This window comes from Stigmatopora nigra, chromosome 1, assembly GCF_051989575.1.
Source record: "Stigmatopora nigra isolate UIUO_SnigA chromosome 1, RoL_Snig_1.1, whole genome shotgun sequence".
Lineage (NCBI taxonomy): Eukaryota > Metazoa > Chordata > Actinopteri > Syngnathiformes > Syngnathidae > Stigmatopora > Stigmatopora nigra.
In genome coordinates, this window is record NC_135508.1 from 10,837,928 (window position 1) to 10,863,141 (window position 25,214).

General features: G+C 40.5%; 2 protein-coding genes across 6 annotated transcripts; both read left to right on the top strand.

Annotated features, from left to right (window-relative positions):
- Positions 1-3,193: 3,193 nt before the first annotated feature.
- LOC144198482 (uncharacterized) lies at positions 3,194-5,403 on the top strand. 2 transcript variants are annotated; one of them, XM_077719521.1, is made up of 4 exons: positions 3,194-3,395; positions 3,470-3,582; positions 3,931-4,093; positions 4,202-5,403. In XM_077719521.1, the coding sequence occupies exons 1-4, from the start codon at positions 3,197-3,199 to the stop codon at positions 4,525-4,527; spliced, it is 801 nt and encodes a 266-aa protein (XP_077575647.1). In that variant the 5' UTR covers positions 3,194-3,196; the 3' UTR covers positions 4,528-5,403. The 2 variants fall into 2 exon arrangements, with proteins under 2 accessions (XP_077575647.1, XP_077575657.1); XM_077719531.1 differs by having other exon boundaries at positions 4,220-5,403.
- Positions 5,404-5,702: 299 nt separating this feature from the next.
- tead3a (TEA domain family member 3 a) lies at positions 5,703-24,757 on the top strand. Of its 4 annotated transcripts, XM_077719486.1 has the most exons (14): positions 5,703-5,740; positions 16,988-17,227; positions 18,445-18,509; positions 18,641-18,703; positions 18,813-18,875; positions 20,111-20,122; positions 20,625-20,735; positions 20,836-20,879; positions 20,975-21,036; positions 21,373-21,506; positions 21,586-21,756; positions 21,999-22,139; positions 22,216-22,368; positions 22,648-24,757. In XM_077719486.1, the coding sequence occupies exons 1-14, from the start codon at positions 5,719-5,721 to the stop codon at positions 22,759-22,761; spliced, it is 1,395 nt and encodes a 464-aa protein (XP_077575612.1). In that variant the 5' UTR covers positions 5,703-5,718; the 3' UTR covers positions 22,762-24,757. The 4 variants fall into 4 exon arrangements, with proteins under 4 accessions (XP_077575612.1, XP_077575621.1, XP_077575628.1 ...); XM_077719495.1 differs by lacking the exon at positions 20,111-20,122; XM_077719502.1 differs by lacking the exon at positions 18,813-18,875.
- The last annotated feature ends 457 nt before the right edge of the window (positions 24,758-25,214 follow it).

Below are 25,214 nucleotides of genomic sequence, written 5' to 3' on the forward strand. Positions count from 1 at the left end.
AGAATTATGTATTCTGGCCTCCCGTGCAGGATCATTTCACCACTGTCCTACCAACTCAAATGTTAAAGTGCGCCTGAATAAATATTTCACCAATTTCGTTATAACAGTAGTTGCGCACAACAGGTGTGTAAAACTGCATGATGGTTACCACGTTCTCATTTAGGGGATCTGCCCAACAAACAAACAGATTCCGGGAAGAACAGTGTAAGAGCAATAGAAAGCGGATGGTGATGTTTGGAGTCATCAAACCTCAGGTTTTGCATACATGTGTGCCTTTTGATAAACCCAGCACATTACCAACACCACAGCATGACCAACTGTCTCCTAACACGCACGCTCATTACTGGACTCCCTTGGCCTCTTTTAATATCCACTTCACGGGGTGTAGGTTTGGTGTTTTATCACTTTGCACACACATTAATAAGAACAAAACACTAACGTGCAAGGGTCTTTATTTTGTGTCAGGGAAATTCCCAGTGAGTTGTAGACATACAGGTGATTTGCTTATGCTCACTAATCTGGGGGTGGACTATAACTGTTAACCCACTACACCTGGAAATAGACACACAGCCACTTGTTCTCGCGCAACTCATGACCATATTGATAAGCCCGCTGGCAGTCCTTTCAGCTGCCTCAACACCTGACACACCAAGGGTCAGTAATGTGTGCCTGAATAAAGTCTAATGGAAACCGTTAACCTTGAAGTGTCTCAAATGACAAGCAAGTCTGATCTGTAGTCCGCTACAACTAAGCAAGGTCAACAATTAGTAGCAACATGAGACCTATGCAAATGTAATTGCAAGTCAACATACATTTTTTCTTGTTCAAACTCTGTTAGAAATTACATCCAGACGTTTCGGGATTCCGATATGTGGAAAATCAGTTTATATTTTTTAAGTTAAAACTTAATTGTATACATTTTTGGTGGAAATTTATTAAAGTGGAACTAATGTGTAAAGACCTTCTATATTCAGTTTAACGTTAACAGCTGTGAATGCTTGGTAGGAGTCTGAGGAATGTGTTCACTAAATGTGTGGCACATTGAAGAGGAAAGTTAGTGATGTCATTTAGCAAAACACTATGTGAAAGACAGCTCTCTTTCCCAATAGACTTCATATATCATTAATCCAAGGACGCACCTGCCTGCTTAAGGTGTGATAACAGCTCAACTGTTTATGCCGTGATAACTGCTTAATTAAACATTACAAGCATACTTAGCTCCAAAACAAAATCTTGTTCTGTCCAATGTCAAGTACTACTTTTGTCAAAACAATAATATAAGCGAAATAAAATAAGCATCAATACTGTAAATATTTACAAGAAGTTTCTCGTTTTGGCCTTCTAATTAATTTATTATTTAAATATCTCATCTTTGGGTCGTTACTAAGGGATACACATTTGCTTAGACAGGGTCTCAAATGAGCATCAAATATTGTTGATTAGTGCTTTTTGGTGCTGTTTTTTTTTTACAATAATGAACTCAAAGTAGGCTTAGGTACTGCATATTTTCTCTTAAGTGAAATCTTTTGACTGTGCATTAATTTAATTTAGTCTTCCATATTATAACGCTTAACCTAATCAGGGCGACAAGTTAGCTGAAGCCCATCTCAGACGATTTTGGATGGGGAGCCAAATAAACCTTGCACTTGTTCCATGTATATTATGTATACATTCAATCATTATGGTGCTTCTAGACATATGCGTATCACACTCACCTGTGGGCAATTCAGAGTTTTCAGGGATGCTAACATTGAGAAAATCCTCATAGTAAACTTCACAAAGGAAGACCCGGTCTATACAATCTACTTAATTGGATTTGATCAACACCTACTACAGGTAAAAAAAAAAGGTTTTAGTAACCAGCTTCCATTTCAATGTGTAAAATCCCTCCCATAACAATTTTGACCAAATGGGATTGGCCACATTGGGTGAAGCAAAGGAGGATGTGTCTTCCTAGGCTATAAGAGAGGTGAAGCTTAGGTAAAGCATCCATCCTACAGGTGTGGTTGCTAACTTTATTAAACCTGAAACGAAAAGAGTAAAGAGGACATCTCCAGTGTGATAAGGTATGACATTTGCTGTAATGACACTGTCAATATATTACAACAGTGGTGTTTAACCTCTTTTCCATATCCAGATTTACCTTACATTGCTTCTACTAAAATGGCGAGTTTTTAAAATTTCTTTTGGGTTTTTTCTTGATGAATTTTTATTTGCGAATGCATTTAGGACTTGGTTCAAAATATCTCTGTTATATTGTTGACTATTTAGTTACATACTAGATTTCATATGCATAAAAAGAGGCCGTTATAAACACAGTTACCTGAATGTTGCCTGGTTAGTGCAAAAATAAACATTTGCATACATTTGATAGTCAAATTTAAATACACATAGTTGTGGTGTTTCTCGATGGGAAATTACTCACTGAGCAAACAAAACCTTTAACCAAGATGAGAGGACACACGCTCTTCTATATGAGTAGAGAGGTGATAAAAGTATACAGCTATAGCTTCAAATATTCTACAAAGGCCTGTTGACTGTTCATTCATTAGCATTTAGTGAGGTTACAGGCTGATGCTGGATAATCAATTACTGCTATAATTCATTCAAAAGATGTTCTGTCAGGTTGAGGTCACGGTTTTGCTCACCAGTTACTGTAAAATGTAAATAAATCCATTCAAACATTTGCAATCCCTTGTGTTGATCACTGGTTCATAGTTTTGTTAGAACAGGGTCACCTTTATTTGTACATTCTTTCCATGCTCCCAGTTTGGGGAAGGTCTGTTCCATAATTATTTTTTGGGAAATTGAAGACATGGATGAGAAATGATGGTGTAGATTAACCGGACTTCTTTACAAAGTCAACCTTAAAAAAAAGTGAAATCAATTAATTGGTTTATATAGAAGCAGAAGAAAAAAAGATTCAGGTTTCTAAATCAGCATTTGACATAAGAAAGGCACTACTGAAAAAAATGGTCAAAAGTTCACATAAACACATTCCTAATCCATATGAAAAGCCGTGCCAGATGGCTTGAAGCTGATGTAACTGCAAAAAAAGGCCAGATGTCATACTAAAAAAACTATAGGTTATAATTGGGATAACACTTTAATTCATAAGCAATTCACATCCTGGGACCAGATACTTTTGTATTTGTATAGTTTTCCTACCTCTTTCTTTCTTTGGCAGATGGCTTATATGACAGAGCTGAGGCTTGGTGGAGGTCGGGGGTCTTGGGGTGGAGTGGGCCCCTCATCCTGCTCCGAGGTGGACCTGGAGGTAATCGAGGAATACCTGCAAGAGCATTCTCTTGAGATCCAGCCTGCACATACACACACCTTGCCTCTGACCAATGTAGTGCAGTATGTGAATTCTCACCACAGCACGAGGATCATAGGTAAGGACACACGTGAGATTATACATTTACTGAACAGTTTGTCAATTGATCTTCATCTGCTTGCCTCTGCTTAGAGAATAGCTGGTCAGGTCAGCATGCCTATGAGTGGCATTGTGGTGCTCCCAGTAAGGAAAATGAGGCAGAGGCTCCAATTCCAGCCTGGCCCTATCCCCATCAGAACCAATGGGTGAGCTGAAACTTTCCAAACCAAAAACTGTGAAGTGAATGCAGATATTAATTTCTTTATATGTTGTTTGCTTTACAAAACTCTTTTCCCCCATTTCACTTGGTTGGACTTTTCTGAGTGGCTAACATGAAGTAGGCATTTGGAATTTTTGATACAGTCAAGATAAATTCTACATTTAAGATTGGTAAATTGTAAAAATAGAATATAATAAAAGATTGCACTTAGTATTTGTATGGGGGGGGGTCTAACTTGAACATACCATATTTTAAAAGAATATTTTTTCCATGTTTTGGCTCGACAGTAACAATATGCACATTTTTTAAATAACCATATCGTCCAATTTTCCAGGATCAAGTTGCATATCCAGATAAGGCGAGTGACCAGGTATATATCGACTCGGACTCTCAGTCCAGTTGTTCCCAGTACCAGGAATACCCTGATGACTCTTCTCCAAGTTTTGATTGTGGGAACAAGTTGATCAAGGAGCCTTTACTTCTCCCTCCTCTCTCAGGTACAAGTGTTGAATGTTTACAAATCTGCACACCCTCCTCCGTTGGTTCCAGAGCGTATTCTGCTTTGATTTATTCATCATCTTGTCCCCTCATGATTTCATTTACAGCCCCTTCCTCTTTGACAGGAAAGAGGAAGGAGCGACTGTTCCAGTTCCTTTTTGAGATGCTTCAGACACCATCCATGCAAAGCTGCATCTGGTGGGTCCAGTCCTCTTTGGGTACATTTCAGTTTTCCTCCCAAAACAAAGAGCAGCTAGCAGAGATTTGGGGTCGGCGAAAAGGGAACCGCAAGACCATGACCTACCAGAAAATGGCCCGGGCATTGAGGAATTACGCTCGCACGGGGGAGATCCAAAAAGTCAAGCGGAAATTGACATATCGCTTTGATGAGAAGACGCTAAAAGACCTCCAAGGAGACGTCAATGCCATTTAAAATGAAATGTCTACAAACAGCAAGAAATGAATACTGAGTATTTAAAAAAAGCTGAAAAATATTTTTCATCAATGAAACATAATGTAAAATCTCATAGGTTTTCACATTATATCTACTTAATAAGTGGAAAGTCTTAATGTCCTTATAGATTGGGTTTCCTGTCTTTGTGGTGTTGCATTATAGATGTGTTTGTCAGAAAAGCATTTATTTATGCCTATTACTTTATTAACAAATGCAGTCAGAATATTATATGAGATGTTGTGTTTGAAATATTTGAGGTTCAAAACCTGACTTAAGCTTTTTTTCTGTGTATTGTTTGTGTCTTCTCCTCCATGAAGTGATTAGACACAATGTTTGAAGGCAAACAAATAAAGGGAGTGGCAGGTAAAATTAACCTAAGGTTCATTTTCGGTTCAATGTATAGAAATTTGACATCCAATAGGATGTGTAGCAACATTTTGGACCTGAATGTTGACTGTCAGCTCCAGCAATAAATGCTTGCCAAGATTTGATAGTCAAATCGATAAACACAGTGCGGTGTTTCTGGATGTAGAATGAACTGTTTTGTTGTTGTGATTATTTTTACTGTTTTTCTTTGCGCCTCGACAAACACTCATTCGGTAAACTTGAAAATACGGGTAAGTGATTTTTTTAATTAAAAAAAATCTTAAAGACATCTATTATTCTTTTTTTTTTTTTTTTTATTTCTTCGGTGTGGGTTCAATTCCCGCTGGTGCCGGTTTAATTAGGGATGCGGATGGTCGTTTTTTGTCTGTGTGGCCTATGGCTGACTGGCGACCAATCTAGGGTGTAGTCTGCCTTTCGTCTGAAGTCCACTGGGATAGGCTCCGGCTATCCTTGTGACCCTTGTGAGGATAAGTAGAATGGAAAATGAATGAATGAAAATAAATATGTCCTGCAGTAACACAACATGTATTTCAGTCTCATTGTTGGTGCCAAAAATGTCTAATCCCAGCTAGTGAATTTAGTGAGTAAAAGGTTAAAGAATCATCGAGTCGGACCAGAGAAAACTAGTTACAAGCTGGTGAGCCTTCTTTTCATTTTACTTTTAAGCAAGCAGAAAATAAATGTATATTTTGTCTTCCACCAGAGAGCGCCCAAGACTTGGGCCCATTGGGCTATCACTCTGCTTTTGCCACTGAATCATACGTCATGTCACCGTCATGTAGGATGTGGAAAATTGCAGCGATTGGTGAGTAGGCCTTGTTTATGGACCGTTTCACTGTTACCTTTCTCAGGTAAAACTAATCAATTACCTTTACCTACTAGACATTTTACGATGTTACTAAAAACATCTTTAGTAAGCAACTCCTGGTACTTGGATTAATGTTGGTTGTTTGATCAAATTTGTTGATAATGCATTGATTGCAGCTTTAGAGCCTTTATCATCATTCTACTTGGGGGGAGAAAAAAAAGAAAACCTTCAATTAGTTTAATGAACGTGGCTATGTTCATTTTTGTTTTCATTTATAAATAAAAGGGGTCTTCTTTAAACAAGAAGCGATGCTGTCCTGTGGGCAAAAGTCAAATACTGCTAATATTAAACACCTTTGGAATCATTTTATGCAATAACTGTTCCCACACAGGTGTGTGTCTTCTCAAGTGGTTCAATCAAGTGATCAATCCACATTTAAACAGAAACAAGGCAGGTCACCTTTTTTAAATGACTTTATTACTATTGACAAACTTTTACAAACACTGATACATGCATAGTTCATTATTGTATTCCAGTGGGTTTTTAATAAAACATTGTGCCCTCATTGGATCGAAACCTCAAATTTGCCAATGTAACCTGCATGCCAAGAAATTGCATATCTATTTTATCTCTCTAATCCACTGTTTCCTTTTCTGTCCCATGTTGTGGATGTGCTGAAATGTTCTTCTCTTCTATAAATGACTCCGTATGATGAGAGTAGTCAATTATTGACTTGACTCTTGGAAGACATTAACCACTGCTAGGAAACGTAGCTTATTATATGAACCCATGTTATGAACTGGCTCATGATTGTGAAGTCAGTATCTTCATCAGCTTGACTGGTAAACTTATATTTGAGTATAGCCTCTACTTACTGTTCTAGAATATAGGAGACAGATTTTAAACTGTTTAGAGCACAGAGGCTCATTATGTTGATCCCCAAGGTATTATTGGTACATCACTTGACAGTAAAGTTTGTTCCAGTTTTTGGGGTTTTTTTTTAGGCCTGAACTATGGCTCATTTGTATCGCAAGGTCCACATATGCAATACTCACATTGCAGCACGTGCAGTACTTTTATAGTATTTAATTGTTGAACACACATGTGCCTCTTTTGAGGATAACATCAGGCTTTGAACCGGCTTAGAACCGACAGCCTTTCCTAACAAAAACGAGCTCTGACAGATGCTCGATAAGCGAAACGTTTGATCTTGAACACTTCAAATGTGTGTCAAAATTGCTTCAATTTGGCACCCTTTGGTAGTGATGAGATGGTAGTGGTCTCGTCGGCCTCGACAAATTATTCAACTGTTGCCATTGCCATTTATTCAACATCATGATCATTCTTCATACAGGATCTTCAAATTTAGCCAAAATTCCTTGGCATTGTGTGGTAGTTTCTTAATGTTGTCATCAGTTTGTTGGTTGTGACCTTCTCAAGGAAGGCAATAGACTGTATAGTTATCACCCGAGCAGGCTACAAGCCCACTCACCAAACTACACAACCTACTACCTCACCCTGACAAAGCCCAGTTCAAATACACCATTTGAGAGCAAACACAGGAAACAGGTCACAGCAATCAACATTATGTACGCTCTTTCCACAGGCTGAGATTGGAGTTTTTTTTTTTTACATGGGGGGGAAAAGTTTGGCCGAGGAAGCTGTCTCCTTGGGGAAGACAGTAGATTGCATAGTTAACTCGAAAAGAGGCTACACAACCCTCACAACTATTCAATCTACTACCTCAGGCCCAAGGCCAGCATTCATGTTGCCTGACGTGGTGGCGCCATCAAGGTCACACTCCTGTGATGGTAAAAGAGAAATGGACAGTAGGGTTATCAGGGTTCTCAATTCTCATGCATTGAGTGTCTTTCTCAGACCATTCTCATAGACTTAGCCAGATCTCACAATTTCTTACACACAAATAAATTTAACTCAACAATTGTTGTAATGTATACATTTACATTAGCTCTTGATGCACACCTGTCATACCTCATAGTTATCACATACTTGCAACAAGATGTCCAAAGGCAGCATCAGCAGTGTAAGAAAAGTCAATAGAGAGCCACAGCAAAATAATTATTTAATTATTAGTACATTTATCCAAAGCCTTACACACACAGACAGAGGAGACATGGTTGACGGAAAAACTAAACACTCACACTCTTCCTGGCGGGACTTTATTTCCAATTTTGCCAAACCCTGTAGTCATTCCTGCAGGCTATCCTGTTGCTCCTTCTCAAATAAAGTTACAGGCACACACATACTGGCAAGCCCGCAAATTGGCTGCTGCCAACTGCCTCAGAGCAGATACAGGGCTGAGATACTCCCCTCCGAAACAAAAGAATGAAATACAAAATGGCGACTTGTGCATCGGCCATTTTAGGTCGGCTTTAAACCTTTTCTTTCTTCCCCAAACTGATGTTCCCTATGTGCAGTTCGTCACAAGTGATGGAGCCTCAAATTTCTACCATGGGCTCACCCGGTCACAGATGTAGGTCCTAGACAGGCATTGTGCCAAAGTGGCCTTTTGTGCTGCTTGATGCCAAACCAGATAGATGCTTATTGATTTTTCTGTTTCTCCTGGCTTCTTATTTTTTTGTAATTATTCTAAAAGATCTAATTTTTGACCCATTATAGTTGTTGGAGGTTCCTTTTCCTCCGGCAACAGTCTTGTCTTTTTATGACATGGCATTTTTGGGGTGTTTGTTTTTTTAACATAGAATTAAAATTGTAAAATAGATAAAATATACATTTCTAGCAGTACAGTTGATTGAATCAAACTTGTCTGCCGTGTTTTGTCTTTCATGGGACTTGTGGTTGCAACATGTTTAATGAAGAATATACTGTATATTACCTAATAATGTATTGCTATGCTATCTTATAGAAGCCACACCGTGTGGGTTTGCACACACACGCACACACACATACAATACCGAAACTCATTTTCAGACTAAGACATGGCATGAGTCAAATGAAACAGCTGGAGCTTCCTGTTGGGGACCAGAAACTTCCTGTCGCCTTTCTACAAACAGCAACGTGTTAGCCACAATATCAAGCAATGGGCTTCAATCAGGAAGTCAGCCTGTCTGCCATAAGGAGAACTATTATGAGGAAACACAGCAAGTTCATCTGAGGATACACGAGTGGGCGGGGAGGGAGCTCTGCCACTCCCATTTCTCTTCCTATCTCCCGCACCCATGTTGCCTCACTTTTTTTTCTAGATTTTTCTCCTGTCAGTCTCACGTGATGAGGCCTGCAAAAGGAATGTCTGCTGAAGGCATTTATTTGCATCTAAATGCTCAAAAGTGCAATGGGGGAGCTAATGCCACACAAGCCTGCCCATGTTAGACACATGGCAACACAGCGCCCTCTTAGAAACAAACGCTATTGTTATCTCTGCAATGGGGTTAGAAAATATATTATATAAGGTACATATAGACTTTTTATCACACTAAACAATCACTTTTAGGCTTTAACTTTAGGATTTTCTGTGTCTATTTCGGATCGACCTATTTCATGATGGAAATGATCAAACACATTCCATAGGTGAATTTAAGGCAAACAGTACAGTTGTCCCTTACGGAAGACTGTTGCGCCACTCGATTGTACAAACCAGAAACCATTTCCTCAAACACAAAAGTGCAAACATTGCATGAAGAGAATGAGAAACATTGTGTTACTTATCACGAAAGCTCACAGTGATAAGAGAAGCACCCAGCTCCTCATTCCCCTTATGTTATTATTCCTTTGGTAGTTAGTTGTATTGACTCAAAAGCGGCAAAATAGTGACGTCCAGTCAATTTCTTAACAAAAAAATAAACAGGACCGATATCAACGGCCGCCATTCCAGAGCTCGACACCTGTTTGTGCAGGAGGAAAAAAAACGAGAAAATATTGTTCAGTTCTTGGCCTGCCTGCCAGTGGGAAGGGAGGGGAAGACGCAATGAGGAAAAGGGAACCAGAGAGTGTGAGGAAAGGATGTATGAGGCTGCAGAGAGTCCCGGAGTCTCTCTAAGGCTGTCAAAAGTTTCTCCTGCGTTACCCATCGAACAAAAATGGCGGCGTGCGGCGTGGCAGCTGGCAACGAGCGGCGCGTTTACAAGACCCGAGATGACGAAGAAGGACAGAGTAACTTGGAGAGCAATATTACAGAGTGGCGGAATAGACAGCAAAAAGTGTTTCAGGGTGAAAAAAGGGAAAATACCTGGAGCCTGTACATGATCGGCAGCCTGGGTTGGAGAACTGGAGGAGAAGAGGGCCATGATGGCGGGAAGAAGGGAAAAGAGAGGACGAGAGCACACCCTCTGTGAGGAAACACGCCTTTTTTTCCCACAATCCCCTCCTACTGACGCGAGTGTGTCTGTTCGTGCACTGGGTGACACACAGCCCTACAAACGTGCATCCGAAACCAGCACCGGCGAATCGAGCGTACTGCGTACAAGAAACGGAGCAAGTCACCGAGGCAAACTCACAGTGCTATGGCATAAAATTGGAAACACAACAGACACAACGGACGCCAGTCGGAAAAATCTGCATGAACCATTTGCCAGCCTTTGGATCACCCTCTGCTCTGGCCTGGGATTTTTTTGCCTCCATCTGCCTGCCCACTTTGGCACTCTTGCCAAGAGGGAAGCAGAGCGAAGGAAGGGTTGGCGTATAGCTACAGAAAGAGGAAGGGAGGGACATGCTGTCGGTGGAGAGGGTGAGCAGAAAGAGGAGGAGTTGCAGAGGGGAAGCGTGGAAAGAAAGAGTGTTACAGTAAGAAGTCACTTGAATTGTCACGAGCAGATGCAATGGCACAAAACAGTGGCAAACGCAGCTGCTGGGGACATTTGTGTGGTAATCGCCTGAGACACACCATTCACCTTGTTCTATACGTATACTGTCTAGCAGTCAGTGATGGACAGATGGCAAGAGACAAGCTCGCGCCATATTGTTCCTACTGACCATGTTTGCCAGATTCTAAAGATGCCAACGCCGCCTTCTGCATGAGACAACAGACACGCAGATGCTATTGGTTGATTTTGCCGGGTTCAATGTGATCTGTCATGCAGTCACCTAATACTGGCCTCTGATCACTTGGCTGTGAACTTGGTGGGTTCAAAATGTTCAAAATTTGAGAGGAATTTCAGATAGGTGACCTCAACTAGAAATCCAACTTGTCTGCATCTGTTTACCAATCTAATCTTACGGTAGACCCTTCGTCATGTCAAAAGATGCAGAACACAGGAAGGCAGTCCTTCTCTACTTATAAGAATCACTTGAGCACGGCTCGTCATTGGTAGTATTGTACATATCACAAAACTCATGCACATATTTCCCAGGGTTCTCGCAGTCCTTGAAACACTCACCCTGGAGATAACAGAGAAAACAAGGGTCCACGTTCTCTGCTTCGACTCCCCTTGAGCCTTTTCTTGGAGATAGGACACACACACACAGACAAACATACACACGGGTACGCACACACAGCTGTACTGTACTCAAACACACATGTGGAACTAACAATCCAGTTTTTCCACGGAGGCTAACATTCAGCCAAGAGTTCGGACAGCCCCTTAAACCTGACGTCACGTGCCCTTTGTTGTTTATGAATTTATTTCTCTCCTCAGCTGAACTCTCTGAACCCAAAGTATCCACCAAGCTCCTCCCCTCCGCCACTCCTGTCCTCCAGTTCTACAGTTACCCCCTGCCAAAGAAGGCAGGGGCGTACAGTATAGCACAAACGAGGCATAAGTGCGAAGACAAAAGGCGGGCGGAAGCTCCAATGTGACATTTTTAATGCTCGAGTCCTTTACTTTCTTGAAGGCTGCCTCACGACTCCTCCTGCTCACTCAGTATAAGTTTCAGCTGAAAGGAAAGCCGGCCTCTTTTGGCACTTGTCCAATTCAGGCTTTTTCTGTCCCTTTGCAAGTAAGAGAAGGAAGGAAGGACATCGATGGTGACAGTAGAACTGGTTTTGGTAGTTGCTCCAAGGATCCAGTTAGGGTTCCTTTTTCATTCACACAAAACAGATGGTTTAGGCATTTCTTTTGGACCTGTAGGGAAGATCAATTGAGCAGTTTGTTGCGTTGAATGTAAAAAAAAAAATAATCATAAAAAATAAAAATAAACAGGAAAAACTGGTCACAGAGGCCATCTCAACTCACAATATAATCAATGTGGCTTCTTTCGTTGTCACCTGAAGCTCTACGTTGCAAAGAAGAAGCCCTTTTCTATACATGACCTAGTGGGCAAACTTTTTGGCTCAGGGGCCACAGTGACATTAAAAATTTGACAGACAATTTAACATTATTGCATTCAGTTTTTTATTCACAAAAGCCTTCCACCAAAATACCGAATGACCAAATCAAGTGGGAAAATTATAGTAAGGTCAAAGTGAAATAGGATTTTGTAAACCCACAAATGCAATTTAGATTATCATAAGATTTTCTCAAAACGAATTGAATAAACTTAAAAACCTGATCTCCACTGAGGCCTTTACAACTCACACGGCGAGCAAAAAAAACATTCATCATCTTACGTTGGCAAAAAGTAGGAGAACCCCCCCCCCCCTGCCCCCTACCTCTCTTAAAACTACAGTATGTTACTGGTCTCCTGGTCTCCCAGTCCTTGTAAAACCAAATCAAACCATGATGGAAATTGTCTAATTCCCTCCTGGTTTAGTTTTTTTTAAAGCCTTACATGACAGGAAATTACTGACCTCTAGTGGTCATATACATGTTTAACAACTCCACAATATATAATGTCAACGACAACCCTTTCTCTCCAAGGGTCAGGTCATCATTTTTGTCTTAACTCTCGTTTTGTTATTGTCACTAGTATTTGGGAACGAGTGTTACAAGCCAGGTTTTAGCCACCAGTGCAAACTTTGATAATTTTCTGCTGGGTCTAATCTGGTTAGAGTGAGTGAAAAAGGGCCAAAGTGTAAATTCTATGTAACCAGGGCTTTAATCTGCTTCAATGAGTTCATTGCAAGCCAAGATAAGGTTTAAAACTTTTAAATCTCTCATCGATCCTGCTACAGTTTGACAAAAGGCTCATGTGCCTCTGCTATATTTACCTGATTTAGTATCCGGATGTCCTACTCTTTCCACCTACTCCTTATATGATGTAAATCATTAAACCAGATTAAACCGGGCTGATATGTTTCATTGTTTGATCCAGTTACTGCATGAGCTTTACTGTACTGTACTGTAAACTGAATTGGTGGCCAGCCAATCGCAGGGCACAAGGAGATTCATGCTCACAATCATACCTAGCGGCAATTTAGTGTCCAATCACCCTACCATGCATGTCTTAGGAATGTGGGAGGAAATTGGAGTACCCGTAGAAAACCCACGTGGGCCCGGAGTAAACATACAAACTCCACACAGGTGGACCAACCTGCATTTGAACCCATGACCCTCACTGTGAGGCCACAGGCGGCTCGAGAGCCGCATGTTCGCCTCCCCTCATGGGTTGGATTCTAACCCATGACAAACACCCAAATACATTTTTTTAAAAACACCACTCGTTCGTTTATTTTCTTTTACCCACTGCAGTTTCTCGAATACTGTGCCGTGTTTTTATCCCACTCGTGTTGGGGTTGGTACAGGCGCGCGCGTGTGTGTGCGTGTACAGTAAGTAATGTAGTATTCAGTCAATATGATGGGAGGAGTTTATGTTGTTGGGCCTGGCCAGCAAAACTTTAGCTTTTGCGCGTGTTGGGACGCCACGCCCCTGCCTGGACGTGCACGACGGACTTTCATTTCATAGCAAACTCCTACTAGGATATTCCTTCTTTGCTGTCAAATACATTGTTTTGCATCTTGTTCTCGCTAAGGGAGCCTCTTTCTCCCCGTCCTCCCCCTTCTTTATTTCTTTCTTTCGCCCCTCTACGTGGGCCAACCCAGCGGCAGCAAAAGGCAGGAAAGCCGTCACAAGGTGAGCGCTTCTTCTCCTGCAAACTTTCTTTGTCTTTGTTGTGTATCCTCCAACTTTTGAGTCTTCGGGGTTTTTTGGGGTACCCGAAATGTTAGGCATTGTTCTCGCCGGTGTTTTGATGATTCAGAATTTGGCGTGTTGTTAGTAGGGGGTTGCTTCGTGCTTCTCCCGCCTCCTGGGCAACTTTTCCCCCAAGCGTCTTCCCAACTTTAGTTGGACTTGCTGGTGGTATAATTAGCACACAAGCTAAGCACTTAGCATGTCCGCTTGTTAGCTGTCACTTGGCGAGATCCATTTAAATCCGTTTTAATTCATCTCCAAGCAGTGTCCGAGCTTCGTAGCGTTACAGTGATTTCGCGTCTTCTTTCTTTTTGGTCTATTTTCAGCTACTGCCCGCCTTTTCTCAAGCAACGTCAGTGTGCGGTTTTTTCTTCTTCTTCACGCTAGCAGATGTGAGTGCTCTGCTAAGAAAGTTTTGATGCATTCGTGAAAGTTGGTTTCCGAATGGAGTCATTCGTGCGATCTTTGCTGCGTGCTTTGCAGTGCAAAGAGAGCTCGTATGAAAAGGAGAACGTAAAGCTTGAATCAGCCATTCTAAGAGCGGCCGAGGGGTGTTTTCATTCAAGCAAGAAGCTTGTTGTCACAGTAGTTGACGTGGGTTTCTTTTCAGCGTTTGCTGAGCTCATTGCTTTATTTAGCACTACACTGCACCAAACACCTGACCCTTTGGCCATAGGGGGCTACTGTATTTAGTACAGTATACACATCTCAGCCTATTTTCTGAACCGCTTTTATTATCATTAGGGTTACATGGGGTGCTGGAGCCTATCCCAGCGGATTCTGGGCCAGAGGTGGGGGATACCCGGAATCGGTAGCCAGTCGCTCTCAGGGCACATGGAAACAAAAGACGACCATGCACACTAAAACCCATACCTAGGGGCAATTTGGAGTGTCCAATCAGCCCAGCATGCATGTTTATGGAATGTGGGGGGGGAAACCCATGCAGGCCTGGGGGGAGAAAATTCAAAATCCACACAGGTGGACCTGACCTGGAATTGAACCCAGGACCCCAGAGATGTGAGGCTGACACACTAACCACTGGCACCACCGGACCACCTGTATAGTTTATTGCTGGAAACCCTTACTGACCATGCCTGCAGTGCACAATGTATTTTATTGGCAATATTTAGACAGAACACACTTATTTTCTCCCCTGGACATGCCTACTACTGATATACAATGTAACACAAAAGCTTTTGAAATCATAATAACAGAGTGATAGAATTTTTTTTCCGTTCATTCACTTTTTTGTTTATCCTCACAAGGGCTCTAGGGGTCTCATCTCATTTTCTGAACCACTTTATCATCATTAGAGTCGTGGGGGTGCTGGAGTCTATCCCAGCTGATTTTGGGCCAGAACCCTGAATTGGTGACCAGCCAATCACAGGGCACAAGAACACAAACAACCATTCAGGCTCACAGGAATGTATTGGTGTACTCGGGCAAAAGGTAGTCATTTGGTTACATCTAGTTTCAAAGAATCTGAATTTATGAGTAGAGATTATTTAACACAAGTAGCCCTGAACCCCGATCCTTCGATTCTCTTCTTAACTTTTCCTTCCAGTTTGATTGCTGTGTCGAATTGATTCAAATGGTATCGATAACAATGGCTCACCCACTAAGTAGGCAAGAGGTCCAGTAACTCAATCATCCAAGTGGCACTAAGTCCAAACATGATCGGGGCGGCAATGCTGTTTGCCTCGGTTAAGCTTCTTTACTGGGAGCCATCGACTAGCCTATGTGGGGAGCAGTGGCAGCAGGAAAATTCGGGGCCAGGCTGAGCAGGTCTCGCCCAGGACGTAACTCAACATGGTGCTTGTTTTGTGGAAAGAGAGCTGGTGCTAACCTAAGCACAGGCCTTGAATGAGCACCAGCGTGATCAAATAGGAGCCCAAGTAGTCATTTTAAGTGCATATACTATTACTAGCACTCAAAGTCAAGCCGTTGCCCTGCAGATGACAGTGTGTCATTAGTGAACTTGAACCCACAGGGGTAAAACAACATGAAGTGAATGAAGGTGCATTGGTGGAATCTTTTGAACAAAACCTAGTGAGCTTATTCTAAGCTTTCAGTAGTGCCATTTCCTTAACAAGCACAAACACACTTGGAGGAAACTGCATCTTTCTACTTTTAAGACCTTGTTGCACAACAACTTTTAATTCGGTCACATACCCCTCCCCCTCTATATCACAATGTTCTTTAAAACTTTTCTTTCTCCTGACCATGTCGCTCTGAGCCTACCTAATTTCTATGGTAACAGCAGAGTCCTGTCGCCAGTGATTGAAAATAGGAAAGCCCTGTGTCTAGTGTGTCCAGAAAATCCTGCACCACAGCAGGGGAAGCTGTGGAACCACACTGATCCTATGTGGCCCGAATGTGGCGTGAACCATGTTAGCCGCACTCTGGAAAACATTACACACCAGTCGGGGTTCTGTTGCAGATGTCTGCTCAGGAGACTTGGAGCATCCTCAACAATAACAAAAGAATGTGTAATTTCCTCATGTTGACTGTGCAGGGCGAGGGGTCAGCTTTTTTTGATTTTTTTTATTCTGCAACTTAAAATGGATTTCATTTATACTCATCTATTTTAACCAGAGCTTTTTTTTTAAAGGTTAATGATATATCTGGGAATTAGGCAACATTAAACTGCTGGTTGTTTTTTTTAACTTGCGCTTACCTGTGCAAAAATTTTGTATAATTTTGGTAATTTGCACTTCAGACTAGAAATGCAATTAAAATTCTTATTTTCTGGTAAGAATTGACAGCTCTGTATACATTCTGGCTTTGTTTAATGACCTAAAGCATAATACAATTAGTATTAGTATAATATAACTATTGCCAATGTTGTCCTGGACCTCTGTGGGTTTGCCCAATTAATGTCAGTACATGAATAAAGAATATATCCTAGCCGTAAAAGACTCTTCAATACCATTGTTCACATAACAGGTTCTTTGAGTGAATAAGTTACTTTTTTTAACTTTTGCGCAGAGAATCGTATGTAGTTGTTATATGTCAGTGACCCCTCTCTCATAGTGCCTTTTCATACTAATGGCAAAAAAGGAACAGCATGTGATACAAATCTATGTACCTTTTAAGATGGGGATCACCTTAAAAGAAATTCCACACATGTTCTGAAAAGTCTAGTTTAACATTTCCATCTCTTTTTTTTTTTTATTCAAAAAGCCACACAGCCATTGGCGACGTGTCATCAAATGTCAAAGCACTCTTCTCTTATATGAAATGTGTTGTGTTTTCAAGGTGTGGCTGGAGCCGTCATCATTGCGTCGGAGTGGAGTTGCCGTAGCAGCCCTGATGGGGCGCAGGAGGAGGGTGGCGGCGATGGCGAAGGACTTGGTGATGGGGCAGACCGGGCTTTGGACGGTGACCCTGAAGGGGTTTGGAGTCCAGACATTGAGCAAAGCTTTCAGGAAGCCCTGGCCATTTACCCTCCCTGCGGCAGGAGGAAGATTATACTTTCCGATGAGGGCAAGATGTATGGTGAGGAAAAGAACATATTTCCAGTCATCAATTTTCATATGGCATTTATCTATTTTAAAAAACCTGCTCACTTGAAGGAATGATTGCTGCACATACGCATTGTGCAAAGAAAGGTGCAAACGCACTTTATTTGATTTCACTTTTCTTAACTCCTGAAACATCTTATTAATGGCAAGCATATCAGTATCTATGTAAGTGTGACTAGCTGCCAATTTAGAATGTCATTAAAGTGGTCATCATTGCAACGTCAATTGGGCACATTTAGCAACAACTTTTACTTTTGTTTTGAAAAATTGCAGGGAATGTGTCCTCGATTCCCACGTTTCCAAATTTTTACACGCCTGCTCTAATGAAAAAGTGTGGTAGGCTCCAGTCCTTTGTCCTCTTTTGAGGAATACAGGTGACCCCTGTGTTATTTTTTTAGTCAGCTGTGTTCCTTGGATTTGGACAAGTTCTGGTAAACGGTCTGAGCTGATATGACTCAGCAACTAGACTTCCCAGTAGGAGACAGAGTGATGTTGATGATGTTAGCGAGTGTGTGCCGAAAAAGTCTGGATTGGATCAGATTAGTCAGGCTTGATTACGTCACTTTTGTCATGATCCTCCTCTTTTTTGCAGCAGCCTCAGTGATTTGTCGAGCAGCTGCTTGGGTGTGGTTCTGATGAAGGGGGTGGGCTGTGGGAGAAATAGCTGACCAGACAGTTTGTCCTAACCACATTTTTGGAAACCTATTAACTATGATGACCTCCATTCAGTTTTTTTTTATTTCATCTCATGGACATATGCCAGCAACAACTACCAACTTTGATTTCAATTCAAGGGGGTGTACTAGCCCTGCACTAGTCTAAACTTATGCTCCATATGGTCATAGACTATATTTACTGTGACCACCATATAGTAGTGCTTCCTTTCGGTTCAGCTTGCATTGACACAAAATAGTTTTGCTTTGTTTGAATGTATAGAACTGTATCAGACACTGTGCTCTTTGTAGTTGATGTATAATCTTTGTGACAACAATATTTGCATTTTGGTGGTTAACTATTAATTGAAAATCAGTCACCTAAAACGCACTGGTGATATAATAATGAGATTGAATGTGTACACCATCATTGAGGGTGTTGTTTTTTTGATGTTTAAGAGGTTGATAATATTTAAAAATTCTGAGTACTTTAAAAACAAGCTCTTTGATAAAAATGATAATTTCTTTCTCATTCTAGGCCGAAATGAGCTGATAGCTCGCTATATTAAGCTACGAACAGGAAAGACGCGCACGCGCAAACAGGTATGTGCACCAGAAAAGTGACAATATTAGTATTTTAAATAATATTTATCTTGTGTTGAGTATTCACCCCAACATTTAAACTCCAGCTGTAAAAATAAGATATATTTACTAATACTAACCCTGGCCGTTAGGTGTCTAGTCACATTCAGGTTCTGGCCCGCAAGAGGGTGCGTGAATACCAGGCGAGCATCAAGGTGGGCACTCGCCGGTTTAAATTCACCCCTTTATTTATGTTCTGTCTTCTTTTTTTTCTTTTTCATCCTATCCTCTTTGCTGCCTTCGTACTTTGACATCCACCTTCAGGTCTCTAGTCACCTGCAAGTCTTGGCCAAACGAAAGTCTCGTGAGATTCACTCTAAGCTGAAGGTACACGTGCTCCATGTTTCTGCCATGCTTCCAGCTCTCTTCTGCATGTCACAACAATTTATTAACCCTTTCAAAGAGTGGAGGCTGACTTCACTACATTAAACTTTAAAAAAAAAAAAACTTTGAGCATTTTTGCAAATGGTCATTCAAGCACAGAGAGTTACGAGAATAGATAATAATCATGGCTGAGACTCCATCATTAATAGTAGGACAATGATATAGACAACTTTTAATGGGCCTTAATAAAAGGTTAACAAGCTATTAAAATTGTAAATTATTTGAAATGCATTCATTTTATTAATGTAAATATATATTTTTTAAATAATTTACCAGAAATAATATAACCTTCATATATGTTATTCCAAAAATACAGGATATAGGAGGGGCGATGCAGGATGGACACTTACACTGCCATTTAGTTTATGTTAGCGTGTGTAGCAGTGTACGTTCTTTATAATAACTATTGCACAGCAAATGTAAATGGAACAGTTTTAAGATCAGACAACTTAATTTGAGTTTTTCAGGGTTGACAATGGTTAAGTTTTATTTTTGGCGGGGGGTATGGGTTACGAAAACTAAAGTGTGGTATTGGGCAGGGTAATGGCCTGAAAAGTGCGAGAGACACTCAAGACACCAGAGTCGAGAACCTTGTAAAATAAGGGTTCTTGTGACAACTGACCAGCAAAAGTAGATTAGTGAAAAGCCAATCCTGCTCATTTTCATGATCTGAATTTATGTTGATTTTTCATCGTCTGTTTGGGAAATCTTTATTTATTTATTTATTTCATAATGCACGGTGATACTTTTGGAATGCTTGCATGAGATTAAGTTGTTGGCTTGGTTGACGAATGTCACATGACTCTGCATGCATGCACAAATGTGCAGGGAGTTGTGATGAGCCCTCGCCCATGCATTTCTCCAAGTTCACACTCTTGGGTATTTCCCTCAGCTATTCAGATCTTTCCTGGTTTAAACTTTTCTTGTGGTTTTGCCATGTCCTGCCCTCAACATTCTTTGTCACCCAAATATATTTAAGTACCTGCTAGTGGTCAATTTCTGTTCTAATCTTACTTGACAGTGGCTTATTCTATCATGTAACATTATATTTTAGTGTGGTTAGACTATACTGTGTATACTACAAGTACTGCAAGAGGGTTCCCTTTTTTTGACAAACAGCGCCGCAAATCTTAATGATGCTCAAATGTTTAATTTATGATATTTCTTTTTTGCCGTAGGCCATGAACTTGGTAAGTTTTGGTCACCCTACTACAGTATTTTGCTTTTGTGCTTAATTGTTGGCCTCACAGTTAACACTTGCCCTGAATGCAGTGCAAATTCAATAGCAAAAATATTTGCTCATGTATATACTGTTTTTCAATCTGAAGTGGCTTCAGTACAGTAATGGTGGTGGCTGCTGTTTTTTCTCTACTAGCACCAAAGGCTTTTGGCATCTCACTGTATCTGCTTTGCGCTCTGTTCTGAATTGCTAGTACTTATTGCATCCCGCTAAAGTATTTGAAAACGTGCATGTTAGGATTTGAAGACTGTAAATTCCCCATAGCTGTTAATGTGATATTCAGTCTATTTTGACCAACGTTAAGATGTATTTAAAAAAAAAATGGATGGATGGAGTATTGTCTACATGGACTGGTTTGCTGTCAAGAGTGGCCATGAATGTGACTTTTTGGAATATTCGGTCAATGTCTGAATTTGTTGAGATGGAACAGCAATGTTTTTGTTCGTGTTTAGGACCAGGTTTCCAAAGACAAAGCACTACAGACAGTGGCCAACCTTTCATCAGCTCAGATTGTGTCTGCAAGTGTGATGAAAAGCCAAGCTACCTTCCCTCCACCAGTCAGGGTAAGAAGACACACATGCAAATTACATTTCTCACATCTGGATAAAAGATTCAGTAATACAGTCGGGTGTTTTGCCTTCTCCGATGTTTTTTTTGGTCTAGTTTTGGCCCGGCCATGTACCAGGACAGCCTGGACATTCTCAGGAGTAAGTACCTCTTTTCCATAACATGATTGCTGAAGTGAAATTACAATCTTGTCAACTAAAATTTGTGGTGTCTTTAATCATCTCTTTTCTTTTAGCATCAAGCCCTTTGCACAACCACCATACACAACACTAGTAGCTCCTGTTCCTGCCCCCATCAGTAAGTGCAAACATGAAATTCTGATTAAATGTAGAGTAGCACAGACATAAGTGGATATGTAAAACAGTAACTTCGAGGCCGGAATCTTCAGAAGGAATGAGATCAAATTTCAATCCCAGTAATGACTATATTGATGATGCTTTCCCAGGTATTTTTTTTTTCTATCGGAACCAATTATATTTTGGGACCTGCTTACTGTACTATGTTTTTAACTCTTGCCTACTTCTTCCTTGTATTGTGTTTTAAATTGACTACTACCACATACACCATGATGGTTGCCTTATTTACGACAGGAAATCTAAGGTTAACGGCAGCACATTTCCATCTGTTTGGCAGACTATGAGCCCCTGGCCCCTCCTCGCCCAGCAGCTATCACAGCGCCTGTGTGGATGGACAGAACCATTGCCTCAGCAAAACTACGGCTTCTGGAGTACTCTGCTTTTATGGAGACTCAGAAAGACAGAGAGATGGTACTGTCAATGGGCGTTAATGTCCGCCTTTTTTTCTACTTGTTTTCTACCCTTTTCATTGTTTCTTCTGTTCTTGTAGTATAAGCATCTGTTTGTGCATATTGGCCCATCCAACCCCAGCTACAGTGACCCCGTACTGGAGTCGATAGACGTCAGACAGATTTACGACAAGTTCTCTGAAAAGAAAGGAGGCCTAAAGGAGCTTTATGAGAAAGGGCCTCACAATGCGTTCTTTCTTGTCAAGTTCTGGGTTAGTACCCTTCTCTACTGTAGGGTTGAGAGGATATACAACATTGGGATTTGCTATGCTTATTTATTGCATAAGACAAGAGTTTATGTTCGGGTTTTGTGGATTATACCCCACAACCTCCATAAAGGGAAATTACATTCACATTCCTGTTTAGAATTTGGGTTATTTCATAATTTACAATGACAAGTTTTAGTATTCTAAGACTCACATTGTAAAATTGTGGTATTATCTTAATTATTTAGGCAGATCTGAGTAGTGATGTTGAAGAAGGTTCCAGTGCATTCTATGGTGTGAGTAGCCAGTACAGTGGAACGGAAAACATCACAATCAGTGTCTCGACAAAAGTCTGCTCCTTTGGCAAACAAGTGGTGGAGAAGGTTGAGGTAAGCGCAAACATTGCAAACTAAAATTATGCCATCTTAAAATCCTAATAATTATTGTCTCTTTGCCACATTGCAGACGGAGTATGCTCATTTGGAGGGAGGAAAGTATGTGTTCCGCATCAACCGTTCTCCTATGTGTGAATATATGATCAACTTCATTCACAAGCTCAAGCATCTGCCAGAGAAATATATGATGAACAGCGTTTTGGAAAACTTCACGATACTACAGGTTGGTTGATGAGGCTGCCGTTGTTGAGTTAATGCTAATCGAGCAACAAAAAGAACAACTCCTTTGTTGAATCTTACCACACAAAGTTCAGAACAAAGGGGGACACCTTCAAAAAAACTGTGATGTTAAGACAAGACTTGGTTTTTGGATTATTAAATGCACCGGCTCTAGCCTCAGGTCTCTAGGTCCTAATATGGGACATTTACCGAGAGTGGCGTTACAAAAAAAGTTTGATCTAAGATTCACGTTCTCACTGGCCCTTTCTCCTACTTCCACCAGGTGGTGTCCAACAGAGAGACCCAGGAGACACTGTTGTGTATTGCTTTTGTGTTTGAAGTATCCACCAGTGAACATGGAGCACAGTACCACGTTTACCGATTAGTTAACGACTAGTGCATAATGGTCGTAAAAAGATTGTCTTGTCTCTCTGACGACTGTCTATCAGCCAACCTTGTTGTAGCTCCCAGACTGAGACAAACAGTATAGGCCTCACATTACTGTGCTGTCAAGCCCACATGCCGTTGTTTAAACACTAAACTCAAAGCAATACAGTATCCCCCCGTTTTTCGTGGTGTACGGCAAAGATCGTAACAATGCAAAAAAGCGCGAAACGCAGAAAAACGGGACTACTGTGAAAAATTGTTTCAAGGTGGACATTTGTGAGGCAATGCTTTTAAAGTCAGCCTCAGTAAAGCCAAAATGTAATTGATGTAACTACCGTATTTTCACGACTATTCGGCGCATCGTATTTTTACCCGCAGTGTCAATAACAAGTGCTATTTTTATATTTTACACACAAAGGACGCCCCGTTCTTTTAGACGCAGCCAGGCATGGCATACATATTATATATGGATGAATATCGAACCGTAATAGCGCTGGCTACGAAAACAGCCCCAGACGCTATTTCTGGTGCACAGTGACTGCTGTGATATATAGTCCTTTTGTCAATGCACCCAGGATGACGGCGAACACACTAATTTGGTGCTAATGCTCCAAATGCACGCTACACCCACACGCTAAAAAAACGTTTTTTAAAAAGGCAACGGAAGCAAAACTGAGTTTTGTTGTACTTTATTTAGCCATTTTACAATGTACTCACTTCATCAGCACCTGTCTATTTTGGAGAACATTTAAGACTTTTATGTGTGCCGTATGGTTGTGAAAATACGGTAATAAGAGTGAGAAAAAACTGAACTTGGCTATAGTCTCACGAAAAATCGTGGTAAAGATAAATGGACGTTCGATGAAGCCAAAATTTCAGGAATAGCACCCTACAGCTAGAAAACTAGAACATCTAATGAACAAAATCATCAAATTCCAAAATGAACTGTATTAGTAACTTATTGATTGATATTTTGTCACAACCCTATTTTTAAACATGTTTAATAGCTTATATGTGACATAAATAATGGGGGGATCATTATTGTCTTTGGTCTTATTTTGTTCATCAGAAAAACATGGCATTTGGACAGAGCTTTGTACACGTTATAAAGCGGTTTTAGAGTGTTTGTTGTTGTTTTAAATTTCAGTTTTTCGTTTCTATTACTATCATTATGACTTCAATGCCCTTGTCAGCTGTTGTGTTGTATGACACCATATCCTGAATCACTCAAATGTTCGCAAGTCGAGGGAATCGTGACAAACGAAAAGATGGGAAATCACATCTTCAGCAAAAGTATGTCATAAGCTGCCCCCTTTAAGTTAATTGGAAGTGAGAAAAGGTCATATCTTAAATGCACAACTGCTTCAGCCAACAAACTAATTCACACAAAAGCGCTGGCGTTCTAAAAGGGTTTTTTTTTTTTTTTTGCCTTTGCTACATTATTTCTACCTCCGTGTGAGTTGGGATTCAAATGTGCTTTCATAAAGCCCTGACCTGAGGAGCACTGAAATATAGGATGTGTACACTACATTTTTAATGGTACTTTTTATAGGCCAAAGTGAGCTGAGTATTAATAGCCTCATTTTTTTTGTACGAGTGAATGATTGTTTTACCAGCACAACAAGACTTAACACTCTTAAAAGTTTTTTTTTTTTTTATGTTAGCCAATATGATGCAGGTACAGTCCATGCTGCATTCACGGACAGTACACTGGGATTAAGTCCTCTGAACTGACAGTTTTTTTTCTTTTTTTTCTTTGTTTTTGTTTTTCTTATTTTAGTTTTTCCCTCGTAATTTCTGACTCTTAACCATTATTTAGCAAGATGTGTTGGCTGACTACCATATGCTTACTTACGAGCAGGATTATCAATTATGTGAACAATGATGTGTTATGTTGATGTTTTTCAGTCACTGTGTGGAGCCGTGGGCTACCATTTTTGTTGTATGCTCTTGTTTGTGCATTCACATCTGCTTAATACATTAAACATGTTGTTAGCCTATGCAAAAACAAATCTTTCAGTGTTTTGTGTACTGTACTGAGCAATGTATCTGCTAGGTGGCATGATTGCATCACGTTTACTGGATTATCACTCATGACATCAATTCTAACAATGCCGCTGGTGAAGTAGCTATGGATTGGTGTCTGGTGCTTTTGGGATAAATTTATAAAATTAGTTGCTTGACTTATTTTTATGTCATAAATTGGCTGTGCTAAAATTTAAGTGCCCGTTCTATTTTGTGAGGGGTGGGCACACTAGCAACAAACTGATTTTAAATTTTAAAACTGAAACAATATCTTTCTATCTATGTCAATTTTAAAGACCATTATTGATTTTATTTAAGTTTGGTTATCAGAACGTCATGCTCTTGCTGCGTCCAAGTGACTTAGTAAACAAAAATCTCAATCGGCTTTCGGTATTTATGAAATAAGTACAACTGAAAAGAAACTTTCCTTTGCCACTT

Bases quoted from the DNA above. Each gene is read 5' to 3' on its own strand.
- tead3a (XM_077719486.1), top strand. From the start codon at position 5,719: ATGTGGAAAATTGCAGCGATTG. The intron at 21,037-21,372 runs GTAAGTGCAAAC...TCTGTTTGGCAG, and splicing joins TCCTGTTCCTGCCCCCATCA to ACTATGAGCCCCTGGCCCCT. The intron at 22,140-22,215 runs GTAAGCGCAAAC...GCCACATTGCAG, and splicing joins AAGTGGTGGAGAAGGTTGAG to ACGGAGTATGCTCATTTGGA.
- LOC144198482 (XM_077719521.1), top strand. From the start codon at position 3,197: ATGACAGAGCTGAGGCTTGGTGGAGGTCGGGGGTCTTGGGGTGGAGTG. The intron at 3,583-3,930 runs GTGAGCTGAAAC...CCAATTTTCCAG, and splicing joins ATCCCCATCAGAACCAATGG to GATCAAGTTGCATATCCAGA. The intron at 4,094-4,201 runs GTACAAGTGTTG...TTTCATTTACAG, and splicing joins ACTTCTCCCTCCTCTCTCAG to CCCCTTCCTCTTTGACAGGA.